General features: G+C 45.6%; 1 protein-coding gene across 4 annotated transcripts in view; it reads left to right on the top strand.

Annotated features, from left to right (window-relative positions):
- The window catches only part of CELF4 (CUGBP Elav-like family member 4), a 1,119,657-nt gene that overhangs the window by 1,070,891 nt on the left and 21,000 nt on the right, over positions 1-27,766 (top strand). For 2 of the 4 annotated variants that reach the window (XM_084832005.1, XM_084832007.1), the window contains exons 7-9: positions 14,214-14,361; positions 16,468-16,617; positions 27,079-27,141. In XM_084832005.1, coding sequence (XP_084688131.1) covers positions 14,214-14,361; positions 16,468-16,617; positions 27,079-27,141 — 361 coding nt within the window. Of the gene's footprint in view, positions 1-14,213; positions 14,362-16,467; positions 16,618-27,078; positions 27,145-27,217; positions 27,221-27,766 lie in introns of all 4 variants that reach the window. The other 2 variants (XM_084832006.1, XM_084832004.1) reach the window with 2 other exon arrangements.

Genomic DNA, 27,766 nt, shown 5'->3' with positions numbered 1-27,766 from the left:
TCTGCAAATTTGATCAGCGTTCCCTGCACCTCCTCCTCCAAGTCATTAATACAAATGTTGAAGAGCACTGGGCCCAGGACTGAGCCCTGCGGTACCCCACTCGTTACCTCTCCCCAGTTTGAGAAGGTCCCACTGAGAAGCACCCTTTGAGTCCGATTCTGTAGCCAACTGTGGATCCACCAGATCGTTGTTTCATCAAGCCCACTTTGAGCTCGTTTGCTCATCAGGATTTCATGGGGCACTTTGTCGAAAGCTTTGCTGAAGTCGAAGTATATGATGTCTACAGCATTCCCACGGTCCACAAGGGAGGTTACTTGATCAAAAAGTGAGATCAGATTTGTCTGGCAGGACTTGTTTTTGACAATCCATGTTGGCTTCGAGTAATCACTGCATTGTTTTCAAGGTGCTTCCAGATGGCTTTATCATCTGCTCCGGAATTTTCCCAGGGACTGATGGCAGACTGACTGGTCTGTAGTTCCCAGGTTCCTCCTTTTTACCCTTTTTAAAGATAGGGACAACATTAGCCCTCCTCCAATCATCTGGCACTTCCCCTGTCCTCCATGATTTCCCAAAGAGAATAGACAGCAGTTCTGAGAGTTCTTCTGCCAGTTCCTTTATTACTCTAGGATGCAGTTCATCTGGCCCTGGACATTTCAACTCATTCAAAGTCATAAGGTGTTCCTTGACCATATGCCTATCGATCTCAAGCTGCGATCCTGCCCCTTCAGCCTGCACTTTGCCTTTGCCAGGGGGCTCACAGACCCTCTTTTGGGAGAAGACTGAGCCAAAGTAGGAATTGAGCACCTCTGCCTTTTCTTGGTCATCTGTTATCATTTTGCCATCCTTATTTAATAGCTGAACCACCATTTCTTTCCTCTGCCTTTTACTATGCATGTAGCTGAAGAAAGCCTTTTTGTTGTTTTTAGCATCCCTCACTAACCTCAGCTGTTTTTCAGCTTTAGCCTTCCTGACGCCATCCCTGCAATTCTGTGCTACCTGCCTGTACTCTTCCTTTGTTACTTGGCCTTCTTTCCACTTCCTATATGTGTCCTTTTTTGTTTTCAGGTCATCCCTAAGCTTTTTGTGAAGCCACATTGGCTTCTTCTGTTGTCTTCCACCTTTTCTTCTTGTTGGCATTGTTTGTAATTGTGCCTTGAGAATTTCCTTTTTTAAAAGCTCCCACCCATCTTGGACTCCTTTTCTCGTTACCGTCGCTTGCCATGGGACCTTACTGATCATTGTTCTGAGTTTATTAAAATCAGCTTTCCTAAAATCCAGGGTACGCGTTTGACTACAGACGGCTTTTGCTTCCCTTAGAACCAAGAACTCAAGTACAACATGGTCGCTTTCCCCCAGAGTTCCTGTAACTGCTACTTTACCCACTAAGTCATCTCTGTTGGTTAGGATCAAGTCAAGGATAGCCCATCCTCTAGTTCCTTCCTCTACTTTCTGTAGGAGGAAGGTATCCGCCACACAAGTCAGGAATTTCCTGGAGGGGCCATGTTTTGCAGAATTTGTTTCCCAACAAATATTGGGGAAATCGAAGTCCCCCATTACTACTACATCATGCTTCCTTAAAACATTGGCTATTTGCTTTTCAAAAGTTTCATCCTTGTCTTCTCCTTGATTGGGTGGCCGGTAGTAGACTCCGACCACCAGGTTCCTTTTATTCTTTGCTCCATTATTTTGATCCAGATGCTCTCGTTGGGGCTACCAAGCTCGTCCTCCTGTATTTCTGTGCAGAGATATGTATTTTTCACATACAGTGCAACCCCACCTCCCTTTCTGTTCCTCCTGTTCTTTTTGAACAAGTTATATCCCTCAATTGCTGTATTCCAGTCATGAGAGTCATCCCACCAAATCTCAGTTATACCTATCAAGTCATAATTTCCCTCCTGTATTAAGAGTTCAAGTTTGTTCTGTTTGTTTCCCATACTCTGGGCATTAGTGTATAGACATCGAAGACCATGTGCTTCATAGTCTGGCTTTCTTACTACATGTGTCTGAAGACTATTATTGGGCGCTATCAGAGCTGTTCTCTCCGTTGCAGTGCATGCGCCTACATCCATTGTTACCCCCAACATTACATCTCCCTTCCAACATTACTGTAGGATTCAGTTTAAAGCCCTCCTGATGAAGTTCTTCATGCTATGGCCAAACACATTCTTCCCATCCTTTGTGAGGTACAACCCGTCCTTTGCCAACAGCCCATCTTCCAGGAAGTATAGCCCATGGTCCCAGAATCCAAATCTCTCTTGTCGGCACCACCTTCATAGCCAGTCATTCACCTGGAGTATTTTTCTTTCCCTTTCTATCCCTCTTCTAACTACTGGAAGGATGGATGAGAAAACTATTTGGGCCCCAAAGTTCTTGAGTTTCCTTCCCAAACCTTCAAAGTCTGAACTGATCTCTTCGTAGCTCCGTTTGTATCATTTGTTCCCACATGGATGAGAAGAAAGGGATACCTCTCAGTGGGCTTTATGAGTGCAGGCAACCTTTCAGTCACGTCTCTAATCCGTCCTCCCGGGAGACAACATACCTGGCGAGTCCACGGGTCTTTGCGACATATTTGAGTCTTGATCCCACGCAGCAAGGAGTCTCCCACTACTACCACTCTTCTCTTCTTGTTGTTGTAGGCCTGGGTTTCATCGCCTCTGTTTGACTGACCTTCAGCATCTTGCTCACTCTCATGTAGGTTCCCCTGTGATTCTTCCTCTGCAGACTGTCCTCCAGTCTCATTCGCAAGTACCTGAAATCGGTTCCACAGCTCCACTGCTTCCACTGGTGCAGAGTGGCATCTAGTTCTTCTGCTCCTAACTGTCACCCTTTTCCAAGGAGTATCCTCTACTCCATTTTTCTTCACCTCAGCATTTCCCACTGCCTCATCTTGCTGTTGCTCTTCAAGCTTCTGGTCTGCCCTTTGCTGCTGTAGTTCCCCCATTCTGTCCAAGAACTCTTCATGTTCTCTTATTCCCCGGAGGGTCGACAGTCACCGCTTCAGTCCTCTTACTTTTTCTTCCAGCGGCGTGATCAACTTGCACTTGTTGCAGGTGTAGGCCATGTTGTTCTCAGGCAAGAAAACAAACATTGCACACACCTTGCAGGTCACCACCACTGGAGAGTCTTGTCCTTCCATAGCCTCTTTTCCCTTTTTGTGTCTAGCTTTGTGATTGTTCTAGACTAGCCTGTGCCTGCTCCTCTACTCAGTAGAGGTTAAAAGCAGAGTCCCACTGGTGTGGAAGTGTGTGTTACAAGACAAATAAATGAAAAAAGTTAGTTAAAAATAAAATGAAATAAAAAATAAAAAAAAAATGTTAGGGGCCTCCCCCTTGACCTCCCCTGCCGAACTCCCCTGGCCAACTCCTGTTTGCTCCCCCTGTCCGCTCACTCTGGTCGCTTGCTCTCTGGGAGCTTGCTTGCTTCTGTAGTCCCTGGACCAGCTGGAGCAGCTTGCTCTGCTCTGCTCTGCTCAGCTGGGATGCGGGAAACAGACTGAAGCTTCCCACCCACTCAGCTGCTGGGAGTACTCAGGCCACACACACCCAATTCAGTTGGAGCTCTCAGAAGCACCTGGTGCTCTCACAGCCACTCAGAAGGATAAAGGGCAGCCCCCTGGGCTTCCTGCAGCCCACTTACCTCTTAGCCTCTGTCTCCTTTGTCTCCTTTGTCTCCTTTGTCTCCTTTGTCTCTTCTACCACTGCAACTCCCCTGGCCAACTCCTGTTTGCTCTCCCTGTCCGCTCGCTCTGGTCGCTCGCTCTCTGGGAGCTTGCTTGCTTCTGTAGTCCCTGGACCAGCTGGAGCAGCTTGCTCTGCTCTGCTCAGCTGGGAGGCGGGAAAAAAGTGATTAAAAGTGATTAAAAACCACAGCAACCACAATGTAACATGGGTGTGTCTATACTCTCAGGGTGCCCCGTCCTAACGCTAGGCTGAAACTCAATGCACTCCCTTTTTCTGCATGGCACCCACCTCCTAGTGAACAGACTCACACGTTTTCCCACAGGTGTAAAGAGCATTGTAATGTGTATCAGGGGATAGAGAACCATACGTTTTTTTCCTGAAAATGACGAAAGAAGAGGACTCCATCGTCTCCCTAGATCAGCCTTCCCCAAGCAGATGTGTTGGACCGCAACTCCCCGTAATGGCCATGCTGGCAGGGGATCACGGAAGCTGCAATCTAACACATCTGGAGGGCACCAGCTCGGGGGAGGCTGCCCTAGATGAAGGCCAGCAAGCTGGCAGGATTCTGTTCTGGGCTTCCCACAGACATCTGGCCAACCACTGTGGGAAAAAGGACAGTGAGATCAATGGACCTTTGGTCAGATCCAGCACAACTCTTCTTATCCTCATCTTTTGCTCTTACGGGAGGGAGGAAATAATAAAATAAATGAGAGGTCAGCGGTGCCCTCCTCACAGGCAGGGAGATGCAAAGATGCGACCTGGTGCTTACTTTAATGGCCTTGTGTCAAGTCGAGACACGCACTGGAGGTTTTACAGGAGCAAGCCATGACCCTTAGAGCAGCCAGCTCACCTCCCATAAATCTTCCCAGAGATACACTCTAAGGGCCAGGTCTCTCGTTTGTAATTCTCATCTGGCTTCCCATCCCAGTGTGTTCAACATACACTTTTCTGCATTTAACTTCCCAGTTCTATGATCCACTAAGAATAGGAAGGATCCAATGCCACTGCCAGCCACCCTCCGGCGGCATGAGGCGCTGTTGCTGCTTACTGATGCCCTCAGCCCTTGCCAGAGAGGGTAAACATATGCAAAACTAGCATGGAGTGGAAATACCTGATCCATCCATCCCTGAAACACAGCTCAACCATGCCAGGGCACTTCTGCCATTGAGTTGGCCTGCCCCCTCCCACCCTATCAGTCTGAACTACAGAATACTTACTTACTGCAGAAATAGGTGTCTGGAGAAGGTCAGTTTTCCTTTTTCTAAAAAAACAAACTCAGGTTTCTAGCCCTTATGGTTCCAAATATATGTTTTTGAAGTGTGGAGGAGCTCCTCACAGTGCTACTCATGAGAGATGGGGGAGATATTAATTCTGTGAAGATCCGAGGCCTACAGAGGCAAGGAAAATGGTCAGGCCTAGAGGCCTGGGGGAGGTGTTTGGAGGGGGTAATCCTGAGAAGAGTAATTTCATTTCCCCAGTTAAGTTTCAGTTTCATTTCCTCAGTTAAGTTTCATTTCTTCAGGTTTGAAGCAATACTTTCAGTTTTAAGGGAGGAGGGTATATAAAGAGAGCAAGAGAGACAATGAGAGCAGAATCAGGAGACCAGAGCCTGAAGAGGGAGCAGGAAGAAGCAGCCTGGAGAAGTCTAAGTACAGCTAGGGTAAAGGAACTTGCATTTTGCAACTTTTATTTTCTTCTAATGCCCTTTGTATCACTCATCTTTATTGTGTACATTCCTTTAGTTGTGATTTGCTTGCTTTAATTTACCAGTAAACTGTTGTGGTTAACACCCAGGTGTCTGAAGTGCCAATTGCCCCACGTCTACAGCTGAAACCCCACATTATTGGGAAAGGGGAGGTAAAAGAAGGAAGGTGGGACTCTTAAGGAGGCAACAGATCCTTAAGGAGTTGCTCATGGGGTCCAGGTCATAAGGGGAACCCTGACAAATTCCTTTCGCAGCTTAATGTGAACATCCCACATTTAGCACTTCTGAATGTGTTCCGCATTTTCGATATACAAAGTGAAACCATTATTCTTCAAAATTCGCACTTCTTTGAATTTCAAAATGGAGTTCTCCAATAAAAAATGCATACAAAAATGCACATATTAGGAGAAGTGCACACAAAAGGAAAATTGCTTGCAGAACAATGTGCATATTAGGCAAAATTGTATACAAAAATGCATGTATTGGGAGAAATGCACACAAAAATGCATACAAGTTCTCAGCAAACTTTAAGAAGGAAAAAAATCTCAGTGTTCAGGACAAACTGAACTTAAGGGTAGTATCGAACGTTAGTCCTACATAGAGTAGACCCATTGAAATGAATGGAAATTAAGTTGGTCACAACTAACTTAAGTCCCATTCATTTCAATGGGTCTACTCTATGTAGGACTAACCTTGGATATCAAGGTTAGGAAAATTCTCAAAGTTTGGGATGAACCACAGTTAAGACTGGAAAAATGAGAAACTGAAAGTTAACAGAAACAGACAGATTCACTCATCCCTACGTCCTCACAACAGTCCTGTAAGGTAGGCCCTTATTGTAATCCCTAGGGATGGTGGTTTACCCAAAGACAGCTTGTGAGTCTGTAGAGAAAGCAAGAGCTGAACTGGAGACCTGAATATATGACACTGGCTTATACTGAAGCAGACCATGGGTCCAGCTAGATGCTAGTCCTGTCTCCTCGGATGGTAACTGCTCTCCAGTGTTTTAGATATGGAACACTCTGAGCTTGATTACCCAAGATCCTTCCAGAGATGCCAGGAATTGAACCCAGAACCTTTGGCTGCACCATGTGCTCTTCCAATGATCTTTGCCCCCTTCTGTTGACATCCCACTCTACTTCTGTGCTCACACCATCAGCCAGGATGCTATACCAAGTCTATTAAAGACAAAAGCTTTTCCCTCTTTCCCCCCTCTTATTGGTGTACTTTACCAAATCACCTGCTCACTGACTAATCCAGAGAATAAATTCCACAGATGCCAGACGAACGGGTATGCTCTTTACAGGCAGACGGGGGGAGGACGAGGGACACCGCTATTGTGCCGCAATAGAAAAGGGCTTCTAATCACTCCATCAGTAATTACAAAGCAGAGAAAATCGCTAATTAAAATGTGAAAGTGTCTTGCACGGCATGCAGTAAGAAAGGGTAATTAACAATCAAACAAGAAGCCGCCACCTTGACACCCAGATGATGTGTGCAGAGATACAGGAAATCATAGCAAGGTCCGGCTTTTTCTTTAGCACTTTCATTTCAAACAGATCTAAGGACATTTTTTAAAAAAACACAGCAGCAGTGAGCATGGGGAAATCATGGAGAGGTGGTGGCGGCAGGGGGAGAGATGGTATATTCCCTGCCTGGCAACAGAAGCTAATTAAGAGTTACAGGAAGGAAGGCTAGAAGGTTGCAGCAATGTCTTCTAGCCTTGCTATCTCTAAATCTTGACACCTGGAGGAATTTAAGCAAAGGTAGTGCTGGAAAACAAGGTTCACCCGTTTTGATTTTTGGAGCTCAGGGGCTGCTGTTGAGGGGTGCATCTGCCACCTCCTCCTAAACTATGCAGATATTAACTTTGTTTGAGCCTGCTCTCTTTTTCCTGATCTGCGGCTTCAGCGCTATTTTTTGTTTAAGTGCCTCTTCCTTCTAGGAATAGCCACACAGCTGATCCCAACCAACTGGGGACCATGTAGGATGACTTCACAACAACATGTAGCCAGTCAGGGTTGTCTACATGTCACGATGTCACTAAGAACAAACAAAGCAGCCTTCAGGAAGCATTGTCCTCACTCGTAATTGGCAAACTCTTTCAACCTGTTTGGACACGGTGCCAGAAAAATCATGAAAAATGGCCATGCTCCTCAAAAGCACGTCTTCTTTTGGCTTCACCTTAGTGAAGTACTTTTACTTGGACTCCCATTCAGTTAAAGAGATCTTAGTCAATTAATCATATGTATTTTAGTCAAATAATTGATTAACGAATTGATCAAATTTGCTTACATTTGCAAATAAGAAAAAAACAGGCATTCTACAGGGGGAAAGCAAATTTCCTTCTGTTTTTAGGCAATGCATCCATACAGCAGGCATCACTTTAGAAGAGACATCCCCCAGTCTCTCACATGTATACAAAGGAGGGAATGGGAATGGTTCTTCTGAGAGCCCCCTGCAGTTTTTGTAAGTACTTGTATTTTTTTTAATTAAAATATGCTGCCTGGTTAAACAGGACCATTGTTTCATGAGTCAACATGCTTTATACTTAGTTAATCTAACAAAGGGCTAGGGAACCTGGAAGCAGTGGAGGCTGGTGGCTCCGATTTCAGTGGGGCTGTAATTCCATTCTGGGTTTCAGTCAGAACCAGTCAAAACTCTAAGGAGCTATCCAATGTGCTGAACGTATTTTGGGCTGGTTCTGACTAAAAACCAGAATGGACTACAGCCCCACCAAAATCAGAGCCAATCCTCCACATGTTTTGGAACTACAGCTCCCATGATCTGTGACCATTGGCCATGGTGGCTGAGGCTTATGGAAATTGTTGCCCAAAACAACTGGAGGGCACCAAGTTGCCTACTCTTGATCTAGAGTAGGCAGAACCTCAGGCCTGCAGACCAGATCTGGCTGGGCTGGGTCTTATGGGAACTGTAGTCCAAAACATCAGGGGAGGCACCAGGCTGCCTTCCCTGACCTAACCACTTACTCTACTAAGCATTGTACTTTATAATCTTCTAGACCGGGCACCCAGGTTTGAACCATTATTAAATCATATTACTGTGTAAGTTTCACATGGGGAGTATTTCTTACAAAGGCGCACGCACGCACGCACACAGAGGGGGGGTGATATTGAGCACAATGGGCAAAGTTTGAGTTTGGCTGAATAGGCTTTCAGAGTAGGTAAAATCCCAGGAGTGACCACATGAGGGCACAGTCATGAGGAATATTTATTATATGAAACTGAGATGAAACTACGGAGCTGCTCTTTTGCTCAGCATACATCTAATGCATCTATTTTCATGGCACAAATGTTGAAGATACAAGAATGGCAAAAAAGAGAACAGTGAATGTAAGACCAATAAGAACAACACTGGTGAATCAGAACAAAGGTCCATCTATCCCAGTATTCTGATTCCAACAGTGGGCAGCCTATTCTTCCAGAAGCTCCCATAGAGAGCATGAAGGCTGTGGTGGATGTTCAGCTATGAACATTTCTGAGGTGAAAAGTGTGCTTTCAAGGCAAGGGGAAGACATTCCCTAGGGAAAACAACCCCAAACTTTGTAATAATTCACATTTTTCACCACACTATGCGCAGCCCCCATTTCCTGCTGCTTATGCCATTTTTTTGTTTTTCATCCCCCCCCCCTCACTTTCTGGCCCCTGACATTCTAGATATCATGTACTGAATGGGATGACACCATTGCACCTCCAAGACACCAGCTTTGGCTATGCAGGGACATCGCTTAGGTCTTTTGCCTTGGCCTCACTTTGAATGGGTGGGAGGAGTCCCACCTGCTGAGGAAACCAGGCTGAAGTTCCTTCTTTTGCCATACTGTACCGCAACAGATCCATTGCCTCACGTCAGTGTGGCAAATCAGGGAGCCTTGCCCCAGCCACCTCAGCAACAGAGATGTTTTCCTTTCCCCTTGCATCCCATTCACAGCGAGGGCTACCCCACACGTTAGGTGGACACTTTAGCCTCCTTTCACAGGATCCCTTGGGGAAAAAAATGCTAAATGGGGTTTTGAGGGTTGTGAAACATGGGAGGTCCCATAACTAACAGCCATTGATACATCTATCCCAGAGTGCTGGAATGAAATTTCTCAATACCTGGCAAACACACACACACAGAGAGAGAGAGAGAGAGAGAGAGAGAGAGTTTCATGCCTGCAAACAGAGTGAAGAGTTTTGGCAGGCCAATTTTACTCAGCCTTGCATACACACAAAAATTTAATCCTTTTTCTAGACAAACAAAGACATCTACGGCTGGCGAGTGGCTCTCCCTAGATGCCCTGTGGATAATTAATTCCCTAAGTGAATCAGAGCAGCATGAGGAAAACACACCAAATCAAAGGCCCACACAGAAATTTCCAGAAATTTCCAGAGACCACAGGCATGTCAGAAATCAGTTCTGCAACATCTGCATCCTTTCTCCTTTTCTCAAAGGAGCTCAGGGTTTATCTTATTCTATCTTTGCAACAAGCCAGTGAGTTAGAAAAGACTGAGAAATGAATGACTTGCCCAAGGCCACCCAGGGACATTCTTCACTGAGTGAATGGGAATTTGAAGCCAAGTCCCCCCAGTCTAAGACCAGCACTCTGGTCAGCTTGCATCCAGTTTCATGAGAATAAAAAAGGAAAAAGGACTGAAGCTCTGGTTGATTCCTACAGTGGTCTCTGATTGGCTACAGTCACCAGGTCTTTGTAGGTTATTGTATGGACATTTACACTAACGGAGTGTCCAATATTTTTAGTCCCTCTGCTCTCAATGATAAGGTGAGCTGATACAAAAATGGGTGTGTTTGTAATTGGGGATTATGAGAAATTCATTTCAGCTCATTTTTGATCAGGATTTACCCAGTCTGCAGATCCCAAACCGAATGCAAACTCAAACGCAATCTGCGGTTGAAGTCCGTACAATGTCATTCGCGGACCCAAAACATGCATTTGACAGTTGCACACTTTTGAAAAAATGCATACAAACATCATTTCATAAATGGGAGAAGAATGTGTACATTACAAAGATGTGCATAACATGTGTGCATTTGGGAAAAATACGCATGAAAATACACACACATTTTGATGCAAAAAGAAAAAAAGCTGAGATTGTAACCCAATACGGACACGAGTCAGAATGAGCTGCGAGGTGAGATTTGGAGAACTTTGACAAGCACATCCCTAATTGCAATGCCTTGAACTTTGGGTAGAAGCCAGGATTTAGGCAGGTGCATCTTGTCATTCAGGGAGAGAAAGGCTGCACTTGTCTGGATACACTTTTTGGTACAACTGCTGAAAGGACAGGAGCTCTCTTCCCTCTTTTGTATTTGGTCTTCCTACTTGGGGAAGCATCCTGTAAAAGCATCTGCAAATCCTCCCTTCAAAGGTTGGTGAGAATTAGAATGCCCTTTGCCTGTCACTGAAGGTGGAAGCAAAGTAATTGGGATGTAGTTTTGATTGCTACTTTTGTACTAGTGCTGAGCTGAATATTCCCCATGTCCTATTTGCCCAGGGTGGAGGTTAGCACACCCCCTCCCTACCCCTGTGTTGAGGCCCTGAGCCTCAGAACAGGAAGACATGGTTCTGTTATCACCCAGTGTCCTTCTCCTACACAATTGGTTCCTTGGCCTCTCCCACCCTGCACTCAAGTACAGCACAGCATACTCCACCTTTGCCATGGGGCCCAGCATCCCCTTGCAATATTGCTGGGTCTTGCAGGACCCCCAGCACATTCCAGGTTACCTTGGCACCCACTTGGCTCCTACATCTGCCCATGACCAACTGGTTGGGTGCCAGGACTTCAGTGGCAGCATCAGCAGCTTTGGTCATCTGTGGCAGCCTGTGAAGCCAGCAGAAGGGAACTCTCCCCAGCTCAGGCACTTGAAATTGTTCACTGATAGGATCCTGGGCATGATTTTTGCCTTGGAAGGAGCGATTTCAAGGGGGGCAACCGACCCCTGGAAGAAAATGGCAACTTTAATCCTACCTTTCCCTGGGTGTTTGCAACTGTTTGCAGCCACTGCCCCACCCCCATCCCTGCTGCTACACTCGCAGCCATCTTTCTCTCTCCGCTTCATTCCTCCTGGAGTGATCCAAGCCATTCAAGGATCACCTACCACATGTGATGGCATGACCATGCTCTGTCGCCAAACAGATTTAGCTGTGTGCTGATGTCACTAAGGGCAAATGAAGCCCAGCAGAGTGAGGGCCTTCTTTTCTGTAGTGATCATATCCTAGCCAGTCAGGGACGACTCTGGGGATGAAGCAGTTTCTCAGTCCTTTTCCCTTTTCTATATTGATAAAGCTTTTCACAAGACTATCTGCTTCCCCATTTCAGTTCAGCATTAGCTTTTACTTTCCTGTAGGCCCAAGGCAGCCTGTTAAAAGCAGGAATGCAAGCCTGAACTGCTAGTTTAACCAACTAAAGCTTTAGTTAAATGGTAAGAGCCAATTTTAATCAGTGGGGGCAAATATTAATTGGCGAAGCTGTGAGTTAAGGACCCACGTCTGTGCTTTGGTTCAGGTGTGTTTTTGCAACAGCAAATGCAAAAAGAGAAAATATTAAAGACATTCCTCCCAGAAATTATAGTGTTTAATTATTAAATTTCAGCCATCACACACTATGTTTTATATCTCAGACATGTTTTAGTAGTATGCAGTTTTTAAAAATTCTAATACTGTAATCCATTGATTTCCAGAGGGGTAGCTGTGTTAGTTTGTTGCAGCAAAAACAATGAAGAGTCCTGTGGCATCTTAAAGACTAACCATTTATTATGGCATAAGCTTTTGTGGACAATAGTCCACTTCATCAGATCCATGGAGTGTTACCCTGAGTTCCAAGTGCGTGCGCACAAGCGCGTGCGCACACACACACACACACACTGTTGGCATTGGGGAGGGAATTGTAAACTTCAAGGTTAGAGGGAACTGAAATGCAGAAAGTACAGACAGTGATAATTACCTTATTTACAGTGGCTATTCACAAAACAGGGGTTGGGTGATAACACAGACATCCTTGCATTGGTCAGCTGTAGTGTGATTAAAAAGACTTTGTTGCTATTCAAGCCACAGGAGATAGAGTTGAACCTTATGATGAATTGTAGCTCAGCTGTTCATTGAATCTGTCTTTGAAGTTGTTCAAGAATGGCCACTTTACGGTCAGTGACAGAGTGTCCTGGGAGGTTGAACAGTTCCCCTACTGGTTTCTGACCATTGCCTTAAGTTCTGCTACCAGCTTGGGTCCATCTATTATTATGCATAGAAACTGGCCTATTCATCCTATGTAGAATGCAGTAGGGTATTTCTGGCAGGTGATGGCATTTATCACATTGGAAAATAAGCATGTGTCAGAAGCCCTGATGTTGTGGATGGCATTAATAGGTCCTGTAATAATGTTACCAGAGTAGATGTGGGGACAGAGTTGACATCTGGGCCTGCCACAGGGTCTGGTTCCTGTGTCTGTATGTTATGAGGTCTGTTGTTGCTGGTGAGCAACCATTTTAGGGTATGCAGCTGTCGGTAAGCATGTACAGGCCTGTCACCCAAGGCCTTTGAGAGGAAAGTGCCATTGTCCAGAATGGTCTGAGGATCATTGTAGGGATGTACGAAAGTCACTTACCTTTTTGCAGGGGTGATTCATGGTGGGGGGGAGGCGCTCCGCACCTCCCCCCGAAATCCTAACCTGGCCGGCTCTGCTCCGCGGCACCTCCGTGGATCTGCCGGCTGGGTGCATTCGCAGGCGTCTGGAGCCTGCGGATCCAAATGGCAGTGGCTACGGCGGCCGCCATTTGCGTTCATGTTTTTGGCCGTGATAGGCTACGAAAATATTTACGTAGCCTTTCACGGCGAAAGACAGGGGCACAAATGGCGGCTGCTATGCCATTTGGGCCCCTGTTTTTTTACTGTGATAGGCTACGTAAATATTTACGTAGCCTATCACAGCAAATAAACAGGAAAGCAAATGGTGGCAGCTATGGTAGCCACCATTTGCATCCCCTTTTTTTGCCGTGATAGACTATGTAAATACTTACGTAACCTATCACGGCCTAAATGGGGAAGCGAATGGCGGCCGCAGATGCGGCCACCATTCGCAAAGCAGCGCGAACGGCACCAGGTAAGTGCTCTGTTTCACATGCCTTTCGCAGGGTGGTAGGGCGGGGGGCTTCGTTCCACCACGGATTTCAGGGGGCCGAATGCACTGGCATTCAGCTTCACTGAGATCCATGGAGGAATTTTCTGACATCCCTAAACATTTGTGATATGCTTGAGTGGTTTTTGCTGGGAATGGCAGTGAACCCAGTGGTGTTCTATTGTTTTCTCTTCTGACCTGTAGTAGATTATTCCTGGGTACAAATCTGGCCCTATCGATCTGTATGTGTGGTTTTTTATTTTATATTTTACTTTCTTGGGTGGCTGTTGTAGTCTGAGAAATGTCTGGTTTAAATCCTTAAGGCTGCAATCCTATGCATGTTTAGGCAGAGAAAACTCCGACAACTCCCAGCATTCCCCAGCCAGCATAGCTGGCTGGGGAATGCTGGGAGTTGTCGGAGTTTTCTCTGTCTAAACATACATAGGATTGCAGCCTTAGTGGTGAGTCTCTGTCAAACAGGTCTGAAGGGATGCGGTTGTGTAAGGCTTGGTCACCCATCAATAGGGCCATGGGCTAAAAGTGACTTGTTTGGCAGCCTAGATAAAACGCTCCCGTTCAGAAAAGGAGAGTCTGTGAGACCCTCCAAAGCACTGGAAGCCAGCAGGGGCGGTGCCCTCCCAGCCAGAGCTGCCCTGCCAGTGAATGCGTGATATTTTTTCCCTGTTCTCTTTGTTCCAGCTGATGCAGCAACAGGCGGCCATCATGGCATCCGTGGCTCAAGGTGGCTACCTAAACCCCATGGCAGCCTTCGCGGCAGCTCAGATGCAGCAGATGGCGGCACTCAACATGAACGGTCTGGCCGCCACACCCATGACGCCCACCTCAGGTAAGGGCCTCACAGCACCAAGCTAGGCACAGCAGTTCGACAGGCCTGTGGTTGTTCTGTGCACACACATTTCCGTTTGGGTCAGTCAGAAACACCTCCCTCGTTTGTCCATATTATTTTTGCACTCCTCACTGCAGTTTTTTGTTCATTTTCAGGCAGGCTGTTTTTAATGCACAGGCAGGCTGCTCTGTCTTGGGCTTCTCTTTAAAGCAGCCTTACCCATGTCTTCGACTGCAACTCCCATCATTCCCAGCCAGCGTGGCCAGAGCCCTGTGCAGATATGCAGGGCAAGGAATTGGGATTCTGCCTTTGGGTACACCATTCTCACCAATAAAATGTTGAGATGGTGATCAAGTGGCTCTGGCCAATGCATTTGCTTCACTGTAAGCAAATACAAAGTGATGAGCGTTGGGGCAAAACCTCCCAACTTCAAGTATACGCTGCTGGGATCTAAGGTAGCAGTGACTGACCCAGAAAGAGATCTTGGGGTTGTGGTGGACACCTCGATGGAAATGCCAACCCAGTGTGTGTCTGCTGTGAGACTCCGTGTTAGGCATAATTAGAAAAGGATTGAGAATAAAACTGCCAATATCGTACTGCCCCTATACAAATCTGTGGTGTGACCACACTTGGAATACTGTGTACAGTTCTGGTCACCGCACCTAAGAAGATATTGTAGAGTTGGAAAACATGCAGAAAAGGGCAACTAAAATGATTGAGAGGCTGGAGCATCTCCCCTATGAGAGAAGGTTACAACAGCTGGGATAGTTTAGCTTAGAAAAAGGGCAAGTAAGAGGAGACATGATAGAGGAGTTAAAAATTATGCATGGTGCGGAGAAACTGGATAGAGAGACTTTTTCTCCCTCTCTCATAATGCTAGATCCCAGGGACATCCCATGAAGTTGATTGGTGGGAGATTCAGGACAGATAAAAGGAAGAACTTTTTCTCATAGCGCATAGTTGGAATTCACTACCACAAGACATAATGATGGCCACCAATTTGGGTGGCTATAAAGGGGGGTTAGACAAATTCCTGGAGGAAAAGGCTACCAATGGCTACTAGCCCTGATGGCTATATGCTACCTCCAATATCAAAGGCAATGTGCCTCTGTACACCAGTTGCTGGGGAACATGGGTGGGAGGGTGCTGTTGCACTCATGTCCTACTTGTGGGTTTCCTGTGGACAACTTGTTGGCCACTGTGTGAACAGAATGCTGGACTAGATGGACCCCTGGTCTGATCCAGCAGGGCGCTTCTTATGTTCTTACCCTGGGGTCCCACACCAGTAGGCCCTTAACTGACTGAATTTGACCTTCAGTATAGAAATGTCAGGCAGGGGTGAGGTGGTGAGTGGCAGTGCAGGCCGATGTAATCCCAGTTCCCCATTGCACAAAGAACCACATCTGTGCTAAAATTAGATTCATAGAATCATAGAGTTGGAACAGACCTGGGAGATCATCTAGCCCAACCCCCTGTTCAAGGAGACTCTGAACTGCAGGTTTAGCTACAGCGTCCCTGAGAGGTGGCCGTCCAGCCTCTGCTCAAATACCTCCAGCTCCTGAGGCAAATACCCCAAATACTCAAATATTTGAGTATTTGAGGTATTTGAGTATTTGAAATACCTCAGATATACTCAAGTGTTCAAATATACTCAAATACGCAAGTACTCAAATATACTCGAATACTCAAATATTCAAATACCTCAAATACTTATAGTACTCAAATACTCAGTACTCAAATACTGCTCAAATACCTCCAGCTCCTCGGTGTTAGTAAGTTGCTCTTACACTTTAGCTGGAATCTGCTTCCCTGCAATTTCCACCCATTGGTTCTAGCCTTGCCCTCTAGAGCAACAGATAGTATTTTTCAGTAGCAAAGTGCTTTGTTTTTGCACTGACTGCCCCTTTTTTTTTAAGGCATGTGCACCTCATCTGTACTATAGGACATCTAAGACCAAAGAGCCAGCAGCCACCGGAAGCAACACGCGCACAGGATACAGCCCCAGAATTGCAGGCCATGGGCTGAACGCACGCAATACACTTCAATGTAACCGATTGACCTATAGAAGTTTCTGCATTCATTTTGTCTTCCCCTCCCCTCCTCTAGGTGGCAGCACGCCTCCAGGCATCACTGCACCAGCAGTGCCTAGCATCCCCTCTCCCATCGGGGTGAATGGTTTCACTGGCCTACCGCCACAGGCTAATGGGCAGCCCGCCGCAGAAGCCGTCTTTGCCAATGGCATCCACCCTTACCCAGGTATGACAAACCAGCTTTCCTGTCAGGCTTCCTGTTGCTGTGGAGTCTAACCCAAGATGAGTGACATGCTTTATGTAATTCTTTTTGGAATGGGGAGGGTTTGCTCATAATCTGATTTCCTGATTGGTTGGTTGATTGATTGGTTGATTGATTATAGACTCATAGACGTAGAGCCTTCTTTTTGACCAGAGTCCCCAAAGCGGCTCACAATATTTCATAGAACACAGCTCCATTAAAACCTTGCCTCAACAGATATGTTTCAACAGAAACAACAGATATTTGGGACAAAGAGGGAAACATTTTTTCCCGAAGCCCCTTGTCTAGAAACCTGGTGTGGGGGGCAATCACATTCGCCTGTAATTTGTAAATTGTTTCATCTCAGGTATTCCGTCTGCTGCAGCCGTCTGGCTTTGTTACTTTGTGGCCTGAATCGGTCTGGTCTGTAGGATGATCTGTTGATAAAACGTTGAATTTGTTCTGTAAATTCTGAAACCTGCCTTCCGGTCCTAAAATTACACTCCTAAGGTGGCTTTTGTAAATTCCTCTGGAAAATACAATTTAAATCAGGAACCGATGTGTGGCAGCCGAAGCCTGGATGCCCTGCACAGGAAGCTGCTCAGCCTAGAAACCTCTCTACCCCATCGGTTTTGGACAAGAGCCTTGCCCTGGGCCCAAACCATGGAGGAAAGGGGGTGCCCTTAACACAGAGGATATTTTCTCCTTGGGCCCTTCCTGTTATCCTGTGCTGTGCAATGAGCCATGCGTTCTCCCTGAGGCCCTTTGCAAGATGCCTACAGCTCACGAGGGGGATGTGTAGCAGCCTTGTAATCTTGGCACACCGAGAGCCACATTCTCTCTCCCACCTCCCCCATGCGCATGCACACCATGCACCCTGCAGCAGCTGTATTGCTGTATTGCTGCAACAGCATCTGCCCCATTGTGATGAATCATAGAACCATAGAACAGTAGGGCTGGAAGAGGCCTACAAGGCCATCGAGTCCAACCCCTGCTCAACGCAGGAATCCAAGTCAGAGCGTCCCCGACAGACGGCTGTCCAGCCTCATCCTGAATGCCGCCAGTGTGGGAGAGCCCACCACCTCCCGAGGTAATGGGTTCCATTCTCGTATTGCTCTAACAGTCAGGAAGTTTTTCCTGATGTTCAGCTGGAATCTGGCTTCCTGTCACTTGAGCCCATTCTTCCGTGTCCTGCACTCTGGGATGATCGAGAAGAGATCCTGGCCTTCCTCTCTGTGACAACCTTTCAAGGACTTGAAGAGCGCTATCCTATCTCCCCTCAGTCTTCTCTTCTCAAGGCTAAACATGCCCAGTTATTTCAGTCTTTCCTCATAGTGCTTTGTTTCCAGTCCTCTGATCATCTTTGTTGCCCTCCTCTGAACCCTCTCCAGCTTGTCTGCATCCTTCTTAAAGTGCGGTGCCCAAAACTGGGCACAGTACTCTAGATGAGGCCTAACCAGTAGGGGCTGATTACAGAGAGAGCGGTCTCAGGGCCGTCGGGGGATCTTTCCTGAGGTGGGGAATCTTAGACAACATTGTCAACTACCAGCATCAAAGAGCAAAGTCAAAAGTGTTGACAGCAGCAGGGCATAATGAAAACCAATGTATTTATTTGTTTCCAGTGTTTCTAAGCCACCTTTCAAGACCTCCACAATTTGTAGGAGTTGTAGGACCTCCACAAACTCCACAGTTTGCTTGAGGTGGGTTACAGTAATGAAACAGAATACAATTACCAGTGTAGCAAATTATTAAAACCACAATACTGTTAACAAACCACCACTCTAAAATAAGCTAGCCCCAATAAGTCTGTATTTATTTATTACAAATATAATGCAAAACTTGTCCTTCCCAATTCAGAAGGTCAGTGGCCTTCTGTGTAGCCTGCAGAGTGACAGCCAGGTGAACATGGAAATTACTTGGGGATAAACATGTTTGGAGTATGCACCCCTATCTCTGTCTGGTCGAACATGGAACACTGGTGAGTTCAGAAGGCCACTTATTTATTTATTATTTATTTTATTTAAAATATTTCTTGCCCGCCTTTCCAGGCAGAAGCCCTCCCAAGGCAGCTTACAGCAATAAATGGTTAAGTTCCTCAGCTCACGTGTACCCACTTTAAAAGGCAGCTTGATAAGTTGCTACTTGGAGGTGATATTCTGAATTCACCCACCTTCAGTGACTTGCCTCCAGCATTCAAAAGCATTGGCCATCTTGTGACATTGTTCCAAGATATGTAAGTTTGCAAAAATTATCATGCTAATGTATTTGGAGGGTGGGGTATAAATCTTAATCAACATTAATACAAACTGCTGGATTAGACCGTGAAGGGGCACCCAAGACGGGAAGGTCATGGCAGAGAGGTCAGACTAAATACGATTCCTGGGGAAGGAAACGGCAACCCACCCCAGTATTCTTGCCATGAAAACTAAATGGATCAGTACAACCAGAGATATGTCGGTGTACGATCGGAAGATGGGACTCCCAGGTCAGAAGATGGTCAAAATGCTACTGGGGAGGAACAGAGGATAAGCTCAACTAGCCCCAGATGTGATGACGCAGCTAGCTCAAAGCCGAAAGGACGGCTAGTGGCCGACGGTGCTGGTGGTGAACGACGAATCCGATGTTCTAAAGATCAGCACACCATAGGAACCTGGAATGTAATATCTATAAGCCAGGGCAAATTGGATGTGGTTATTGGGGAGATGTCAAGATTAAATATAGACATTTTGGGTGTCAGTGAACTGAAATGGACTGGAATGGGTCACTTCACATCAAATGACCACCAGATCTACTACTGTGGACAAGAGGACCACGGAAGAAATGGAGTAGCCTTCATAATTAATAATAAAGTGGCTAAAGCAGTGCTTGGATACAATCCAAAAAAATGACAGAATGATCTCAATTTGAATTTAGGGTAAGCCATTTAACATCAAGTGATCCAAATATACGACCCAACCACAGATGCTGAAGAAGCAGAGGTAGATCAGTTCTATGAGGATCTGCAGCACCTACTGGATAGTACGCCAAAAAAAGATGTTATTTTCATTACAGGAGACTGGAATGCTAAGGTGGGTAGTCAAATGACACCAGGAATTACAGGCAAGCATGGTCTGGGAGAACAAAATGAAGCAGGACATAGGCTGATAGAATTTTGCCAAGACAACCCACTGTGCATAACAAACACTCTCTTCCAACAACCTAAGAGACGACTTTATACATGGACTTCACCAGACGGTCGACACCGAAATCAGATTGACTACATCCTTTGTAGCCAAAGGTGGCGGACATCTATGCTGTCGGTAAAAACAAGACCTGGAGCTGATTGTAGTTCAGATCATGAACTTCTTATTGCACAATTTAGAATCAGACTCAAGAGAATAGGGAAGACCCACAGATCAGTTAGATATGAGCTCACGAATATTCCTCATGAATATGCAGTGGAGGTGAAGAATAGATTTAAGGGACTAGATTTAGTAGATAGGGTCCCGGAAGAACTATGGACAGAAGTGCACAACATTGTTCAGGAGGCGGCAACAAAAAACGTCCCAAAGAACAAGAAAACCAAGAAGGCAAGATGGCTGTCTGCTGAGACACTGGAAACAGCCCAAGAAAGAAGGAAAGCAAAAGGCAACAGTGATAGGGGGAGATATGCCCAATTCAATGCAAAATTCCAGAGGTTAGCCAGAAGAGATAAGGAATTATTTTTAAACAAGCAATGTGTGGAAGCAGAAGAAGATAATAGAATAGGAAGGACAAGAGACCTCTTCCAAAAAATTAGAAACATCAGCGGTAAATTCCAGGCAAAAATGGGTATGATCAAAAACAAAGATGGCAAGGACCTAACAGAAGCAGAAGAGATCAAGAAAAGGTGGCAAGAATATATAGAAGATCTGTATAGGAAGGATAATAATATTGGGGATAGATTTGACGGTGTGGTCAGTGAGCTAGTGCCAGACATCCTGAAGAGTGAGGTTGAATGGGCCTTAAGAAGCATTGCTAATAACAAGGCAGCAGGAGACGATGGTAACCCAGCTGAACTGTTTAAAATCTTGCAAGGTGATGCTGTCAAGGTGATGCATGCCATATGCCAGCAAATTTGGAAAACACAAGAATGGCCAACAGATTGGAAAAGATCAACTTATATCCCCATACCAAAAAAGGGAAGCACCAAAGAATGTTCAAACTATCGAACAGTGGCACTTATTTCACATGCCAGTAAGGTAATGCTCAATATCTTGCAAGGTCGACTCCAGCAATTCATGGAACGAGAATTGCCAGATGTACAAGCTGGGTTTAGAAAAGGCAGAGGAACTAGAGACCAAATTGCCAATATCCGCTGGATAATGGAGAAAGCCAGGGAGTTTCAGAAAAACATCTATTTATGTTTTATTGACTATTCTAAAGCCTTTGACTGTGTGGATCATCACAAATTGTGGCAAGTTCTTGGTGGTATGGGGATACCAAGCCATCTTGTTTGCCTCCTGAAGAATCTGTATAACGACCAAGTAGCAATGGTAAGAACAGACCACAGAACAACGGACTGGTTTAAGATTGGGAAAGGAGTATGGCAGGGTTGTATACTCTCACCCTACCTATTCAACCTGTATGCAGAACACATCATGCGACGTGCTGGGCTTGATGAAGCCAAGGCTGGAGTTAAAATCGCTGGAAGAAACATTAACAGTCTCCGATATGCAGATGATACCACTTTGATGGCTGAAAGTGAGGAGGAGCTGAGGAACCTCATGACGAAGGTGAAACAAGAAAGTGCAAAAGCTGGGTTGCAGTTAAACCTCAAAAAAACCAAGATTATGGCAACCAGCTTGATTGAGAACTGTCAAATACAGGGAGAAAACGTGGAGGCAGTGACAGACTTTGTCTTTCTAGGCGCAAAGATTACTGCAGACGCTGACTGCAGCCAGGAAATCAGAAGACGTTTACTTCTTGGGAGGACAGCAATGACAAATCTTGATAAAATAGTGAAGAGCAGAGACATCACACTGACAACAAAGGTCCGCATAGTTCAAGCAATGGTATTCCCCGTAGTAACCTACGGCTGCGAGAGCTGGACCATAAGGAAGGCTGAGCAAAGGAAGATAGATGCTTTTGAACTGTGGTGCTGGAGGAAAATTCTGAGAGTGCCTTGGGCTCCAAGAAGATCAAACCAGTCCATACTCCAGGAAATAAAGCCAGACTGCTCACTTGAGGGAATGATCTTAAAGGCAAAACTGAAGTACTTTGGCCACATAATGAGAAGACAGGATACCCTGGAGAAGACACTGATGCTAGGGAAAGCGGAAGGCAAAAGGAAGAGGGGCAGACCAAGGGCAAGATGGATGGATGATACTCTGGAGGTGACGGACTCGACCTTATTTATTTATTTATTTATTTATTTATTTATTATTGCATTTATATCCCGCCTTTTTTCCTCTTGCAAGGAACCCAAGGCGGCTTACATTATCCTCCTCCTCTCCATTTTATCCTCACAACAACAACCCTGTGAGGTAGGTTGGGCTGAGAGTGTGTGACTGGCCCAAAGTCACCCAGTGAGCTTCCACAGCCGAGTGGGGACTAGAACTCGGATCTCCCAGCTCCCAGTCCAACACTCTTGCCACTACACCACACTGACCTTGGGGGAGCTGGGGGTGGCGACGGCCGACAGGAAGCTCTGGCGTGGGCTGGTCCATGAAGTCACGAAGAGTTGGAAGCGACTGACTGAATAAACAACAACAACCTCCTAGTCTAGCATTCTGCCTCGATTGGTGGATAACCAGAGGCTTCTGGGGAGCCTATAAGCAGGGTTTTATGCAATAGCCATGCCTTGTTCTCTGCCAGTGCAGCCATAGCTCAGTGGCAGAGCCCCTGCTTTGCAGGCAGACGGTCCCAGGTTCGATCCCCGGCATCTCCAGTTTGGGTTAGGAAAGAATCCTGCCTGAAACCCTGGAGAGACATTCCTGCCAGTCAGTGTCAACAGCACTGCGCTTGGTGGGCCAAGGGTCTGGCTCAGTATAAGGCAGCCTCTGATATTCCTATGTATATGTTGGGCAGCCTGTCAGTAGCCAGGAGGACCTGGCCCTTGGAAACTTTTCTGAAGGAAAAAGCACTTGGCTTTCCAAACTTGAAAGATCTTGGTGACCAGAAAGGGGAAGAGGATGACCAGTGAATGCATCTTTGATGATTCTTCCCCACAAGTCATCACCCTTGTAAAACCAAATGAGAGAGCACTGAAAAAGCCAAAGGCAGGTCGCCATTTTCTGCCTCCTCAGCTCATTCTTTCCATTATTGCAGTTATTGTTGTGTCTGAATGCCTAATTAATTACAACAGTAAACGCGCACTTCTTTAATCACTGCATCAGCTGTCCTAATCAATCTTCATAATATGGAATCCGTAGTAGGACACCCATGAATTTTAATCTACATAAATTTCATAGGACCTCTCGCAAGCTTGTTGTACCAAATGATATAATTATGGATATAGATTAGGCTTGGGGAGAGTGATTTAAATTGGATTTAAGCAGAAGGTGAAGCAAGCCCTCCCACTCACTGGTTTATTTATTTATTTTGATCCTGACCTTGCAGAGGTGGCTTTTAAGATGAGACCACTACTCCTGCTACAACCGCTGCTGCAAACACTTGCAGACTGCTACAGCAGGCTAAGGACTGCCCAGAATCAAGAAGGCATGACATTTCCACCAAGAGGGCTTTTCTCACTCACTGCTTATCTCACTCACTGCTTTAAGCAACTGTTTTTAAAATGGAAAAGCAACTTTTAAATGTCATCAGTACATATATAAATACTGTCTATGCATGGACTCGGGGGCTAACCAGGGTAAAGACAGCATCACATTTATCTGGTTTGGGAACTTTTTAAAAAACAACACTGGGGTCGAATCAGGACCCAGGCAGGGATACAAATGGACAGATCACTCAAGGCTGATTCCTCTCAGTTCCCCATTTTTCCTGCATAAAGTTCATTCCATCCTATTTCTGCAGGTTTGCAAAAAAACAAAAAAAACAAAAACAAGTCCACCTGAAAAGTGTACATAATTTTGTGTGCATTTTTCAAAATGTATGCATCTTTGTATGCACTTATCTAATAATACACATTTTTGTACACACTTTCCTAAATATATGCATTTTTCCAAGCAATTTCCCCTAATACAATGTGATTTTGTGTGTTTTCCCTAATATATGCATTTATGCATGCACTTTTCCTGATTGTAGACACTTTTGTGCATGCGCGCGCGCGCACGCACACACCAAATACATGCATTTTTGTGCACATATTTTGATTTGAGAACTGCATCCCAAAATTCGGAAACATCCAAACCTTACTGTATTGCTGCATTCTGGTCTGTGCGTAGGTTTGAAAAGAGTGTATTTGGTAAATTTACATTACAATGTGAACCCAACAAGTTTCTCACCCTTCCGTAGGCAGGTCTAGAACCCAGCCCTAGAATCAGGTCAAGAACCCAGGAGGCAGAGAGCTGGGACTAGGAATTCAGGCTAGGCATGTGAACAGCCTAGAAAGTCTCCAAGGTGTAAGCCTGCTATATTTTCAGTGCCCTGGCACCAGGAGGCGTCTTATTTCAGCATTTAATGTCTGGTGATCTCATGTCTCAAACTAGATGCTACTGGGATGATGGGGAGAAAGGAAGAGAAGCAGGACTTCGCCTTCCAATGAGAGCCCTGTTCCTCTCATAACATCTTGTTCTCCCCTCAGACTGTTTGTTTTTAACCACTGATGAGCGTGAGCCCCATAGTCGCAGTGGCATTTCTAATGGAAAATAGCCTGTTAGGACCTCCCAGCAATCTTGCTGCCTGTCCCTTTCAGTCACACACCTCCCCCTTGATGTCAGTTGATAACTCTATCAGCTCTGAAGGCTTTCGGAGGTTCGTTTTAAGACGAAGCCTTTGTTGTCATGCTGACTTTGGGCTTTTTTGGCACCAGGCAGAGACTTTGGGAAAGTGACATTAACAGATCTACTTTCTTTGAAGGACTTGGGAGTCATTTCTTGACTCCTGCCTAATGAATAAGTGCTGCCTTCGTTAAATTTATATTTATGGTTGTCAAGTAGGTCATTGGATTGTTTTATGTCTCCAGGTTTATGGGAGGTTACCTGCCATGGTCACATTGTGTCATATTGGTCGGGACTGCCTTGCAAAAGAGGCAGATGTATCTGAGAGAGACTTTTTCCATTGGGATATAGAAATGATGAAACCAAGAGAAAAGCTGCCTCCTTCCCTTGGCCAGGCGCCCTGGGGAGAAGCTTTTGCCCCAAACTGACAGGGGACGTGACTTTCAGCATCCATTTTGTCAGTTCAGCTTTGTCTTGCATTTCTTGGGCAGGGTCTTGGTTCCCATGCAGCACATTGGGCCAGCCAGAGCTCCCTGCTCCATTTCCAAAAGGCTTGCATTGAAGGTGGATTCATATGTACCTTGATTGCACTGCAATCCACAGAGCTGTTTGCATTTCCAAGCCTGTGGCAACGTGCTTAGAGATTTCTCAGTGCCAACACGTTTCAGGGTTTCTTTTTGGTGATGTAGTTTCAGAAAGCATCTTATCACACATGAGCCCTTGTAGCTGGATGAATGGTGGTAAAGGTGTGTGCTATGGATGGTACCATACTGCAGAATACCTGGATCTAGGATGCCAGATTTGGGGGGGTGGGGAAATGTTCCAAGTTATAGTTGGGTTCTGATCCTTTTTAAGCCAAGGCAGAATGTCCAGACTCTGAACTGGGCCACAGAGCTCAGGATTTCCCAAAGGTCTCTAGCCCTTAAATCTGTGAAGATAGATAGATAGATAGATAGATAGATAGATAGATAGATAGATAGATAGATAGATATAGCAGGGTTTCTGGTGCTAATGAGCAGGAGGGTGGGCGGAGGGTCACAGTGGCCTGAACCAGCATATGGGGAATGCATGATTCATCATAAGCCAAAATCTGCAAATATGCTTAAGGCTCCAAATGTACACTGATGAACAATGACATTTTTGTTTGCAAAGAATTTTGGTGAGGGTTTGGTTGTTTTTAGCATACAGTATATTCCTCCCAATGTATATTTCACAAAGGCCTGCTACGTGTTGTGTAGCAATAATTCTAGGCACCCAATTACACCTCTATCCCTTGATATGATGCACCAGGTGCCTCGTTTAGGGCAAGCTAAGGGTATCTAGGCTTTCTTCTTAAACTTCCACTTCTACTGTGTCTTGTGTCTACTGTGTACTACCTCCAGGACCAGAGGCAGTGAGCCTCTGTACACCAGTTGCTGGGGAACATGGGTGGGAGGGTGCTGTTGCACTCATGTCCTGCTTGTGGATTCCTGGTCAACAGCTGGGTGGCCACTGTGTGAACAGAGTGCTGGACTAGATGGACCCTTGGTCTGATCCAGCAGGGGTCTTCTGATGTTCTTTCCTCCAGGTGATCTTCCACTGTCACAGATAGGAAAGAGGCAGAGGGGAGGGGATGAACACCCACAATTACCTAAGGAACTGTCTTAAAAGTACAAAGCCAGAGGGGCTGCATATATGTAAAACCATGCAGCACCAATGAATACCAATTAAACTCATAACAAGAAGTGAAATATTAGGGCCAAGGTGATATTAGGGGGACAGACGTTCAGCCAAGCTTTACTTTAAATATTTTATTGCTGCAGATAAAGAAAGAGCTTGTTCACCTGAAATCTAAAATTCTGTTGATCCAGGTGGGAAAGGGGAATGGGAAAGAGAATTCCCGAACGCCTTCAGCTTAATTCAGGTTTTCTGGTCAGGTTTTGAAATAGAATATTGCAATGCACCAGTGTCCGCAGATGCTAGAGGGACAGATGGGAGGGTTTCCTTCAGATCAATTCAGAATAGGCTTGCCTAAAGCAAGTGCATTTCAGTTTGATTCAGATTTGGCCCAAATGATCTCATTTTAAGCTCAGGCCCATACTGAGCACCACATTTTGTTCAAGTACCAAGGCCTCCCTACCCCTTTCCCTTTCCTCAAATCTCTCCGCAGTCGGTGGCTATGAGAAGAGGCCATGCTGCCGCCTTCCTTAGGCCCTGGAATACTGCAGCAGCAGCATCCCGGGTGCCAGGATCCATTGGAACTGTCATTTCCCAGGGTTTCAGGGTCCTTAGTAAAGACTTGGGAGCCTGACAGTTCCAGTGACTTACCAGGGCCACAGTGGCAAATTAGTAGAAAAAGTGCTTCCTTCCATAGTATAAGACTAGAAGTTAGGCATGCATGTAGCACTCACAGAATCCTGGGAAGAGCCATTGGTTTGATCCAGCAGGGCTCTTCTTGGGTTAGCTTGCAATCCCTGGCAAGGGAAGCTCTCAGGCTTGTATAGAAATGGGTCCAATTTATGTTGAAAATTGTGCTTTACCCCCAGATGATCCAAGCTGTTGGTGTGCCTTTAATCCCCCTCTCTCTTTCTCTCTTGTGTCTTCACAGCACAGAGCCCCACTGCAGCTGATCCCTTGCAGCAAGCCTACGCTGGAGTGCAGCAATATGCAGGTCGTTAGTATTAACACTTTCCCCCAATAAACCTTTCACTTATCTGATGCCTGATACATGTGGTCACTCTCCATAGCTGGTGCTGTATGCATATACTATGCATTTGGAAATCCCAAATCCCAAAATGTACCATATGGAGTTACTCGAAGGGACATTTATTTATTTAGTACATTTGTAGCCTGCCTTTCCATTAAAAACAATGCCCAAAGAGGCTGACAACAATACAATCCACAGTAGAAAATGACCAATCCACATTATATAAAAAGCAATGACACAACAAAAACATATAATGGTAAGTTAAAGGCATTGAAAAGGTTAAAAAGGCCGTTAAAATATAATTACATTAAAAAAAACAATTACAGCATTCCTTATTTGAAAGGGGAGTCCTTTATTTAAGTGCATCAATTCCCCGTTGATTTTGTGGACATCTCACAATATTCCACAAGTGCCAAGAAGGTGCAGAATCTAGTGTTGAGCACAGCATCCTGAGAATCTCAGCTCTCTCTCTCTTTCTAAAAAGCACAAGTTTCTAGACATTATGGGGTAAAGATAGTCATGAAAAAAATATTAATATCTTATAGAATCTCTGAAGCCACAGGTAAGGTGCCCAGATGGCTGGGCTTGA

The sequence above is a fragment of the Heloderma suspectum genome, chromosome 2, assembly GCF_057233095.1.
Source record: "Heloderma suspectum isolate Gila_16-S chromosome 2, 16-S_ref, whole genome shotgun sequence".
In the NCBI taxonomy this organism is placed as follows: Eukaryota; Metazoa; Chordata; class Lepidosauria; order Squamata; family Helodermatidae; genus Heloderma; species Heloderma suspectum.
This window is presented reverse-complemented; position numbering and strand designations above follow the sequence as displayed.